This window comes from Sarcophilus harrisii, chromosome 5 (assembly GCF_902635505.1).
Source record: "Sarcophilus harrisii chromosome 5, mSarHar1.11, whole genome shotgun sequence".
NCBI lineage: Eukaryota > Metazoa > Chordata > Mammalia > Dasyuromorphia > Dasyuridae > Sarcophilus > Sarcophilus harrisii.
In genome coordinates, this window is record NC_045430.1 from 100472225 (window position 1) to 100484748 (window position 12524).

At 35.2% G+C, this 12524-nt stretch overlaps 1 protein-coding gene across 3 annotated transcripts in view; it reads left to right on the forward strand.

Annotated features, from left to right (window-relative positions):
• The window catches only part of CNTN1 (contactin 1), a 249196-nt gene that overhangs the window by 183508 nt on the left and 53164 nt on the right, over positions 1–12524 (forward strand). For all 3 annotated transcript variants that reach the window (XM_031938160.1, XM_031938162.1, XM_031938161.1), the window contains exon 15: positions 10333–10491. In XM_031938160.1, the coding sequence (XP_031794020.1) occupies positions 10333–10491 (159 nt within the window). The remainder of the gene's footprint in view (positions 1–10332; positions 10492–12524) is intronic.

Below are 12524 nucleotides of genomic sequence, written 5' to 3' on the forward strand. Positions count from 1 at the left end.
GACACAAATATCCAGTAACAGATAGATGACCAGGCTAAATACTCATTTGCCTAAACATTTAATATATAATGATTACACATAATCAGAATGGAAACAGCAAGGTATAACATAATTGAATTGCATTAATAGTTCTTATTGATTATTGTTCTGATCAGTCACAGGAGGAAAAAAAAATGCAGGGACATGACTATAACATAATATAAGCAGTCAAAACTGATGCTTCAGCACATACAGAATAAAATAGCCTTAATTCAGTTTTACTCCAGTTAATTGTCCCACTAACTGTCAGAGGGTGGAGCTTTAAAACTCCCAATTAGTATTAGCTACAAGCCCAAGATATTTTACCTCCAGTAATAAATCCTATTAACCAAAGTTTCAGATTAATCCCAAACAGGTATTTACCATGGCCTTATATTGATAACAGTAAGAAATTTGTCCCAGTAAGTTCACACAATTATCTTACATACCCAAGTAGATAGTTGTATAAATTGAACATTATACAAATCATTTTGCTTTAAAATATCCAATACATAGAAAAATTACGAATTGCATATTGTCCATAACAGAAACATTTTCAAAAGGACAAAGGGAAAAAAAAACTATTATTTTCAAAGGCCCTTTAAATAATGGGCATTAATGCAATCAATTAAAACTTATACAGAATATCCTTCCCCACTCCACCTCCAAAGAGGCAGCCTCGGGCATCGAGGGGGGAGAAGGGAAGCTGAACTAAACAGCATTCCTGAAGACAAAAGATTCCCTTCCACTCTCCACTCAATTTTTCTCCATTCTTCTACTAAAAACTTTCCTCTTTCTTTTCCTACTTAACTCTTCCCTTTCCTTTAGCTACATATTTTAAACAAATTCCCAAAACAACAACCCTTCTAATTAGGTGCTCCATTGCTAAAGTAGCAGAAAGCAGTGGGGGAAGGGAAGATGAGTTGAATCTTTACCTTTAAGGACAAAAGATCTCCTGTTTCTCCTTCCCCCACCTAATTTTTCTTTCCTGAAATCATTCAAACCTTTAATTGCTCCTTCTTAAATCACCTTCATTCTCCTTTCTTTTCCCTTCAAAACTTTTAAGATTCATAATACAGTGAATAGTTAAATAACTCCATAAAACTCATACACATGTTCAAAAGAGCTGATAAAATTTTAAAGCATAACTTATAATGTTAACAAATTACCCAATTTGTTTCAGAAGGTAACATAAACTGAACCAAACCGAATATAATTTTAAAGTTTTTTTTCTTTTTTTTTTTTCTGCTTGAGTTTTCTTCTCACAGTAATTAGCATCTGTCTTATCTCTCCAGGCAGAGCTTCAGTCAGATAAAATTTTTTTTTATTGCCCTTTCCTCTGTCTGCTCTAGCAGGATTTTCAGGGGAACACTTTTCTGCCAGAATTTTAAAAGTCCTGTTCTTTTCATTTACAAATTAGTGTAAGAGGATAAGAAGTTAGAACCACAAGCAATTTTTTTTTATACTGAGCACAGTTGCAACATTGAAATCACCAATTTTTAATCATTGTTCTTAAAACTTTAACAAAAAACTTTAACTTTTTAACAAACGAAACAAACGAGTCACACGAACACAGAACATTAATCACATAAACATAGATTGCACAATCACAACATTCAATAAAACATTTAACACATATATACACTAGGGACTTTCCAGAAACCTCAGGAATAGCTGCTGAGGGCCTCCCAGAAATAAACAGAGCCTTTTAAAATAGGCTTCCAAGCTCTGCCTTCACAGAGAATGTCCAAAGATAACCAGAATTGTGCCAGAAGATACTCAGAACCAGAGTTATGTCACTGGCACACAGAACCAGACCCAGATGGTATCAGAATACCCAGATTTACACTCTAGAACACCCAGAATTTTGCCACTGGCACACAGAACCAGATATGTATCTTAGGAGACATTCACATTTGTTGTCCAAAGACATTCAGACCAGATGTGTCTTAAAAGACACCTAAAATAGATAACATCACACAGTGCCTTGCTAATGTTGCCCAGAAATTAAGGCCCACTGGCGTTTTATTCTTTCTGGGGCCCAATTGCTAGCAAACAGACAGACAGACAGACCAAATTGTGTTGAAAGACATTCAGACTTACTCTCCTGTGGCCAAAATGAAGGTGTCCACTGTCAGGCTTTGCTGTGGCTAAAAAACTGCTCTCTTCCTGAGAACTCTGGATCAAACCTAGAGCTAGCCTTTACCTAACAAAGAACCCAGATCTCAGCCACCCTGAGGCCTAAGGTATCTCATTTCTGATATCTTGCTGGGGCCTCCAAATGTAATGCTGGAGAAACTGAGGCAAGATAGAAATTAGAGAGTTTTTAGTATTTTATTTGGATTTCTGAGAGGGACCGATTTTCTGGGATCAAAGGAATCCATTTTTTGGTCTCATGGCTGAATCAGACTTTTGTCTCAAAAGAATCCAGCAGCCAGTGTGAGGTTCCCATGAAATATATATACACGTGATCTAAGCTACCATGGGCGGAGTCAGAGCACTGAGAATGGGAATGGACCATCAATCTGGTTCTGGCAGGGTGGGGAGTGAGGACCATAAATTCAGATAAACCGGGAGGACTTAGAAGCCAGAAAGTCTGAACACTCCCTTATCTTGAGTTTACACATGTACAATTTATAACCTTAGAATAGCCAGCCCTAAGTTATAGCAGTCTTAATAACCAGGATCTGGGGAGGGGTGTGTGTGCAACCAGGAGAATTGAAGCAGAACAATTCTAGGAACTGAGGTGGAACAATTTAGGGAAACTGAGGCAGAACAATTAGAGAAACTGAGGCAGGACAATTTAGGGAAATTGTGGCACAATAGAAAAGAATAAAGATGTACTACATAAGCCAATTTGTGTTAAATTACACAGTGGAGTAACTATGCTGTTAATTGGTGATTTTCAAGATTTGGATGAATATTAGAGTCAACTAGGGTTTTGTTGAAGATGCCTCAAAATGGTCCTATTGGGGAATTCTATATTTCCCACCTTCCATCAATATATCCGTCAATATATTAAGCATGTATTATGTACTTCACAGTGCTAAACATTGTGATTACAAGTGAGACAGCTTTTGCCCTCAAAGGTCTTTTATTCTTTTCAGAGGATGCAACATATTCACAGATCAGTAAATATAGTATATTAATAAATAATTATATATGTAAAATAAATGCTGAGTTTTGTGGAGAGGCAAACAACACAGGAAACAACATGAAGGGAAAAGAATAGTGACTTTGGAAGAAGAAAACATGGTTCAGTTCTACTTCACTTGACATTTGTGGCCTCAGTTTTCTTATCTACAAGAAAGGATTTGACTCTGAGCTGTTTTTCTGTTCTAAAACTATAATTCTAGGGAAATCACAAAAAACTTCTTAAAGGAAATGGCACTTGAGCAGAGCACTGAAGAGAATGAAGAGGGGGAACAGTCCAAGCATAGAAGATTGCCTATGCAGAGACACAAAAGAGAGAAGATTGAACATCAAGTATCAGAAACAGGAAAAAGGCTGATTTGGAGAGAGCAATGGTCTCCAAATTTCCTTAATTCCATTTTCCTATCAGTAACTTTAAAAAATCATTTATACCTTAATATGGTATTTAACAAATACCATATTAAGGTATAAATGATTTTAAAATTTTTACTTTGTAAAAACTGCTGGGGAAACTAGTAAGCTGGATGTAAAAACTAAGTATAAACTGCTCCCTCGTAACATATATAAAGATAAATATGGAATGGATGTATGACTTAGATATAAAAGATAATTTCATAAAAAAGAAGAAGTCTTTCAGATCTAAGACTAGAAGAAGAGTTCACGATTAACTAAGAGAGAGGAAGGATCATAAAAAATAAAATGAACTATTTTGATTATAAAAATTCAAGTTTTTGAATGAACAATTCTTGTGTATGAAAAAAGTCACAAATACAAAACATATACAGAAATCTATGCAAATTAAAAAAACAAAGAATTTATTGGTAAAATGTACACAATTGTGAACAATTATTAACTGATCAAATCCCTCTTATATACACCACCTCCCTTTAAACATTGGAAAATAAATATTATATGTCCTCTAAGTCTTCTCTTCTCTAGAATAATGTTTTCTAGTTCTTCCAGTTGAATTTTCTTTTTTAGGTTTATAGGTAGGAAAAAAGATAATAGATATAAAATGACAAATAGATAGATATCCCATTATCCATTCCTGCTTATCTGATAATATTCACTGTCTCACCCCATACTTTTACTCTTATAGTGTTCTTATAGAGGAAAAAGTGCCCTCTTACTATGCCATAGCAAAGAAGTAACTGAGAGGTGGTGGAGGAGGGAGAAGGATTTTGGCTGTCAATGCCTGAATATTAATGTCCTGAGGGGTTCGCTCTTAGTTCAAAAAGGAGGGGGTTGGGAATTTACATAGCTGACATAGGAGGCAAAGTAGAAAAGTGTTAAGAAGTAAAAAAGCATGGTTGAATTACAGATTAGCCTCACAATTGCTATCATAGGAGGAGGTTGGGATGAAACCCATTCTCCCATCAGTTGATCACATATCTGTTGAGGGCCCCATAGGAGCCCATGCCTTCTTATTGGACATCATTGTTACATTATAGTCTGGAAGGAGGATGGACTGGAACAATATTGGCATAGGGTTTTTATAATGGCAAATAAGAGTTTTTGCCATATATGAAGAGCCAAGGAGAAGGCAATGAAGCTTCTTGGAGAGGAGAGGAAGTGACATGGTCAATTCTTACTTTAGAAATATCAGTTTGAACAGCTTAAAACAGAAAAATTGGAAAGGAGAGAAGTTGAACTTAGGGAGGTTATTACAAAATATTCTAAATGGAAGGTGATGAAAGTCTGCTTTATGATAATTGTGGTGTGAATTAACAAGGGAAACATATGAGAAAGATATTGAGATGGAAGAATTCACTGACTTAATTACTGACACAATGCACATTGTGAAGTGAATGAAAATGAAGCAAATCTAGTTGATTAAAACAATGGTATCCTCAAGGAAATTGGAAAAGAACTGGCATTAGGCAGAGAAAAGATGAGTTAAGTTTGAGATACTAAGGAGATAAACAACTGAAAATAGCAGCAGATATTTAGATTCAGTGTCATCTGCATACAGAAGTTGATGAGATCACCATCTCAAGAAAGAATTTAAAGAAAAGGAAATGTCTCCAACCAATTCCTAAGGTACATTCATATACACAAGGCAAATTAGGTTAGATAAGCATTAGTAAGTTCTTATTATATACTAGGCAAGACCTGGATGAGGATCTTGTAAAGAAATCCAAGATAGGTAGGAAGGAAACCATAATAATATCAGGAAAATTTTGGAAAGGAAAAAATGCCTTTAAGTCTGTGGAACCACTTAATTGTGTCAAATGCTGTAGAAAGGTTCACAAAGATGAAAACTAAGAATATGTTCTTTGGCAAAACAAATAACTAATTTTGTCTCTTTTCTAACAGATGGTTGATAAAAAATATTTAGTAATCTCCTACTGCTTAGAGGATATTAGTTTCTGTTTATTTCTTTGCTTAAAGTATAGTTTAATCAAGTCAAAGACCACTAAAGAAAACAGCTTTTAAAATTACATTTAGCAAATCACAACATAGAGACTTGCTTTTTCCTATTTATAAGGTAAAAGGAGAATTGTAACAATATATTTAAAGCATTAGGAAAAAATAATTGTTTAGTGTGTTATCTATCATATTTGTTTATATTTTTTATAATTATAGAAATTAAGATGTTTCCTCAAATGTGCTACATCTCAAGATAACTGTCTTTATTTTCTTTCTCCCATATATCAATATCAAAATGTTTATTTAATTTTTTATTTAATAGAATTTTATTTAATAGAATCAATGAATGCGAAAGATACTGGAAAGATCTAATTTGTTATTACATTAAACAAAACTAATGTACTATAAATTCAACAAATAAAAAAAAGATTACTGGATTTACCAATTAAAAGATAATTTGGGAGAGCAGATAGATTAATTAAAGAAAAATTGACACTTGGGGCCAAACTTTCAGGGCTGTTCATCTGAAATACTTGAGGAAATTGACCATTAAGTTACACTATATGGAATTTTGAGACATTGTTGGGCCTTGATTAAATTGTTGGAAAAAGCATCTGGTTCATAAGGACTTTTTATAGGTGAAGCATAGCAATGTGGCTGTCCTTTAAAATTTCATCAGATTGAACAAACTCCTTAATTTGCTTAGAAAACAAATAAGTTTATACTTTATAATTTCAATTGATTGGGAAACTCCTTAATTTGATTAGATTTCTTTGGTCAAATATAAGTTGATTATTATGATCCTCCCCACCTTCCCACCCCCCAAAATAGTCTTCTAGCTGTTGCCTGAAAAGTTTCAGGTAGCGGTAAGACATTACCTCTTGGGGTATTCTATTCTATTTTTATTTTTTGAAACTTTTTTATTTTCAAAACATATACATAGATAGAAGACCTGAAAGTTAGAAAGAGAACAATTATGAAGGGCTTTAAAAGTCAGAGAATTTTATACTTAATCCTGGAGATAACAATGAGCCTCTGGAATTGACTGAATGATATCAGACCTATGTTTTGATTTGAAAGGTAGATTGGATTAAAGAGAGATTGGGGAAGGGGAAAAAAAACAGATTATTGCAATATTCTTGGTATGAAATAATCATAGATGTAGAATAAACAAGACTTGACTGGCTACTCCATTGCTCTTGGTTTTGCCTTCTAAGGCAATTAAATCCTCTTAAATATAACTACCCTGTCCTCTTTTTCTTCCCTGCTCCTACTCCTCCAAGTCTTTTTTAGACTAGACATATGCAGCTCCTTCATTCTGTCCTCATATCACATGGACATCTCTAAATTGTCAACTGCAAATGAACTAAGGGACTAGAATGCTTTGCAGTCATTGCTCTGCCTTAAAGCAGTACATTCATTTTAATACTTCAATAAACAGGTCCCTATCCAGTCCTCAGAAGAGCCTGTATCTCTCCCCTATTTTATGTGAAAGGCATTGTCTACATAGTTTTGATGCGATTATTGGTGTGGAGAGGTGTGAGAATTGAGGTGGGGAATCCCCTTTGGTCACACAGGTCCAGTATGAAAGAATTTGAGAACCGGAAAAGTCTGAATGGCAAAAGGGATTTTTATTAGCACTGATAATCCAGTTTTGCTAGGAAGACAGACTCCTCAGTGGCAAGGATCCTGTCAGAGAAATAATAAAGGTTATCACTGAGAAGAGGATATCTTCAGAGCAGGCAAGAGTCCTGGCAGGCAGCTGTGCCAAGAAGAGAGTTTCCTTGGCAAGACATAATCCTGCTTTGGACGTCTGCAAAGATTTGGGGTTCAGAGTTGTCTTTTATTGGCAGTCTGGGGCTAGGGCATACATTGAATGAGATTCCTTCAATGTTGTCAGTGCTCCCAGCCTAGATTTCCAGTTGAAAAGAGAGTACTTATCTTGGAGTTCCAAGACACTCAATAGAAATATCAGGCCCAGATCTCCAACTGAATAATATCATTTTGAAGGCTTTTCTCCAGAGTCTTGGGAATTTCCTGAAGGGGATTGGGATCACCCTCAAAAGATCAATGGAGGGTGATTTGACCAAGATCTCTAATTGAATGAAGCCACTTAACTTGTCTGGGAAGATATGCTTTCACAGAGGAGGGCCTGAGACTCCAAATCTCCATTCTTTTACAGATTAAAGGGGACCCAGTTTCAGAGTTCACTCCCCATCAGTTTCTACACAGAAATGTTCTATTTGCTGCTCCAATCAAACTGTTCATATATGAAAAGGGTAATACCTTACAGAAGAATATTGGAAGTAAACAAGTTGTCAAAATTTGAAGAGCAGAGAGCCCCAAAATTGGACATTCACATTAGCCTCCAAAACTGGGGAAACCAAGTAAAATAGATATTGCAGCATTAGAAGCAAGAGCATCCAGAGCTCTTCTGCAGAATTTATAATGTCTTGAGATTGATTTGGTAGTGGGAATTTGCTGGCTTAGATTCGTTGAAAGCTTTAACCTCTATCAAGTCTACAAATAAAATAAAATGAGCACCAAAATTAAAAGGAAAAGAAATTTATTAGTGCAGCAAGGAAGAATGCTTCCAGTGGTAGCAGTTTCAGCTCCTTAAGGGATAGATCACGAATCAGTAGCATTACAAAACAGAAAAATGGAAGAAATGTGAAAAGAGAGAAACTCAAAGGAGATAATAAAGATCAGGTTTGCTCTTGTGGGAAAATATGTTTCCTAGTGGTTAGTCTTACCAGAATATCCTTTGTTGACAATAAATGCTTAAGATGGTGATCCTCCTTCAATATAGAATCAGTTAGACTCTTTCTGTTGCTAGTAAGGAGAAGAACAAAATATAGCCTGAGGGTTTTCTATTTATATAATTGCATAGCTTGGACCTAGATAAGGATTACTGGGGAGAATATGTTTTTGCCAAATTCACAGTTTGCCTATTCCACAGTTTCCATATATGAATTGTGGAATCAGTCTTGGACACTAATTAATATTTTATTTATTTTTGCTGAGGTATTTAGGGTTAAATGACTTGCCCAGGGTCACACAACTAGGAGGTGTTAAGTGTCTGAGATCAGATTTGAACTCAGATCCTCCTGACTTCAGGGCTGGTGCTCTATCCACTGCACCACCTAGCTGCCACACTAATTAATATTTTAAATGAGTCTTTTGGTTTCAACAGCTCCTGTAAAACTTATTTTGAGTTGCTTTTGACCCTGTAGGTTAGACTTGTTATCTGAGATAATCCAACTGAAATGATGTAATTGGAAAAATAGAGAGTTAGGAAGCATCTTAGGTAGTCTGCCATTACCAATAGAAGCAAAGTTGAGTTATAAGACAATAGGACACATCATTTTCAAAGTTATTAATGGCTCCAACTAGAGATGGCTTCTTCTGGACTGTCAGGATCTTTCCAGAAGAAAGTCTTAAAAGAATAAAACCAGAAACCAGACTCCCTTTTAAAGACCACAAAAAGGGTGACTCCTACAACCAATGAAATCAATCTTCCAAAAAACTTCGAAGGAGTTTCTCAAAATTAAGCAGTTAATGTTGGAATCAGTTGTGGTAAGTAGTCATTGATACTTATCAGATGTCATTAGTCCTTTCAGGGCATCAACCATAAAAAAATACTTTTCAACCAAGCTTATCAAGCTGATAAGGTAACTCTACTACTTAATTCTCTCTATATATCAGGATTTCTAGGCATAAGAAAACAGTAATTCAAATTGTATGCATTCAATGTGAGAAAAAAATAGTCATAATTCCATCCAGTTTGCATTTCAGCACTGTGTATTCATGAAAGTAATGGTAACTGAAAGAATTGGTAACATCTTCTATTGTCTGATCCAGATTAATGTACTGTCAAGATCTCTTTTCAATATTACCCATTTATACTGCACAGTCTCTCAAAATGTTTCTTTTGCTTATTTTATCTTCATAACCACCCTGAAAGATCTGGTATTGTCCTCATTTTACAAATGGTTAAATTGAGGCAAAGTCAACCTGTTTGCCTTACCCTGGATCACATAGTTGATAAGTACCTGATGTCAGATTTAGACTCACTTCTTTCTGAATCTATGTCCATTATTCTATTCAGAGCAACACCCAGCTGTCTAACCATATAGTTTCCCTTAATAGAATGTAAGTTCCTTGAGGACAAAGACAGTTTCATTTTTGTACTTATGTCCTCCAGTATTCAGTACAGTATCTTGCACATAGTAATAGATGCTTATTGACTTATTGATGAAAAGACTATTCCATATTAAAATACTGCATTATAAATATATTGTAGCCTGAGAGACAGTATGTCATAGTAAAGAGCTGTCCTTAAAGCTGTGTGACCCTGAGCAAGTGGCTTCATCTTTCGATAATCTGGGCAACTCTTTTAAGATGCCAAGTTGAATAAAAGTTGCCAACCTGTATTGGTAGATGGAATTACCTCATTTTAGAATTTTCTTTATCAATGAAATTATAGTCTTTAAAAGCGCATTATTATATATAAAAGAAAAAAATTTTTTAACAAAAAGCCACTGTTTTTTGTTTGATTATGAAAAGTGTTTCACTGAGTTGAATATTATCCAGTCTTATCATTTTTCCTCAAAGGTTCTCTGACACATATGTCAAGATCCTGTTAAATTCTAGGACACACATAACTACAAACAAATGTAGTTAAACTAATTTGCTGGCTATCAACTAATAATTTATTTTTTTTCTAATTAGTTTGTATATGGGAATAACATGTGTTTCTAACTGATTTCTTAATTGATTTTTTTTTTTCAGGCCCGCCAGGTCCACCAGGGGGTGTGAGAATAGAAGACATTAGAGATACTTCTGTTGCACTCACATGGAGCCGTGGCTCAGATAATCATAGTCCAATATCTAAATATTCTATTCAGACCAAAACTATTCTTTCTGATGACTGGAAAGATTCTAAAACAGGTGAGGTTGATATTAGAAATTAATTTCTTAAAGTCACAAAATTTATGTTTTTATTCTTAGTGAAATCACACAGTATTGTATTGGCTTCCATCAACTACATTATGATGCTTAATTTCCTTAGAACCCAGGATCTTCATACTCTGGCAATATTTCAAAATAGTATTTACCATGCTGTCATAACAGAGGGGCTTGTGTAGCTCAATGAAACTCTGAGCTATGCTTAGTTACCCAAGATAAATCTATTTTGGGTATAATGCAGAATTTTTATCTACTGAGAGAAGGAAATGGCAAACCATTCCAATAACTTTGCTAAGAAAATTCCCTAGAGAACACTAAAATGATGAAAATAATGACATTGGAAGATGTCATCCTTCTCACTGGGAAGGAATGAAATACAATTACAGGTTATGCTAGTATTAATGAAGTGGCTGGGACAAAGCAGAAAGAAAGCAATTTCAAATGTATGTGATGATCAAAGAAAAGTCTGATATTGCTGAAAAGATAATATTTGCCTAGAAACCTGGAATATAAAAGTTATCCAAGATAACCTGGATATCAAATAGGAGATGGAAAGATTAAACCTCAATATATTGGATGTCTATACAAGAGCTATACAAGAAAACTTTTAACATCACTAATGATAATCACAGTGGTGTGATTATTGATGTACAACCTGGAGAATAAAGTCAAAGCTTAGGGAGATCTCTCATAAAGTACTGCACTCAATATGCCAGCAAATTTAGAAAACACAAAAGTGGCCACGGTATGGAGAAGATTAGTTTAGGTCCCAATTCTAAAGAAGGATAATGTCAAGTAATGTTCACATTTCCAAATAATTGCATTCATCACATGTCAGCAAGGTCATGCTTATGGTTTTGCTTCTTTAGATTCTGAAGTAAAATTACCAAAAGAGCAGACTTGTAAATGAGCAAAGAAACGAGAGCTCAAATTGCCAACATTCGTTGGACTATAGAGAAAGCAAGGGAATTCCAGAAATAAAAATTTACTTCTGCTTCATTTATTATACGAAGACTTTATGTGAATAATGACAAAATGTGGCAAGTCCTCAAAGAGATGGAAGTATCAAATCACCATATTTGTCTCCTAAGAAATCTGTATGTAGGCCAAAAAGTAGCAGTTAGAACTGAACATGGAATAACTGATGGGTTTACAATTCAAAAAGGAGTTCAATAGGGCTGCATAGTGTCATCTTATTTATTTGACTTATATGCAGAGTACATCAGGTAAAATATCAGGCTGGATGAAACAAAAGCAAGAATTAAGGTTGCCAGGAGAAATATCAGCACTTTTAGCTATGCAGATGATACCATTCTGATGATGAAGAGGAAATAAGATGAGGGTGAAAGAAGACAGTAAAAGCTGGCTTGAGGTTTAATGTCAAAACAAAACGAATACCCTAACTACTAGTCTCAATACTTCCTATGAAATAGAGAAGAAATGGAAACAGTGTAAGATTTTATATTCTTAGGCTCAAAGATCATTGCAGATAATTTTTAAAAATTAAAAACTTGCTTATTGGAAGGAAAGTTATGGTAGATCTGTGTTGGTGGTTTTCTTGGGGGCCAACCTTAGTCTTAGTTGAAATAAATAATTACTTCGAAATCCAGCTGGTAAAAATTGCAAACGTTTATTTCTCCTTACAAAATTAGCCCGCTTAGTTGAGGCCTATCTCACTGCCTGGCTCCAAGAGATCTTGTAGTTTTGTCCTTGGCTCTTGCCTCTGCTTTCTTCAGTCTCCAGTCAGCTCCGACTCATGGCTTCTCAATCTCCAGTCTGTGGCGAGTAGTCTTTTCTTCCAGAGTGTTCTTTCTCAGAGCCCTGCTGATGTTCCGGAGAAATTCCCCTAGCTCCAAGAGCTTCCTTCATTTATGTGATCTCCCAAAGGTTAACTCCTCCTTCTGGAGGGAGAGGGATTCTGGGTTATCTCCCAGAGTACTCTCTGGTCCTGAGAGAGGTGTGAATTCGGACTAAGCCAGCCCTGAATTCTCGTGTGAACTCCATTGAGTACTTAG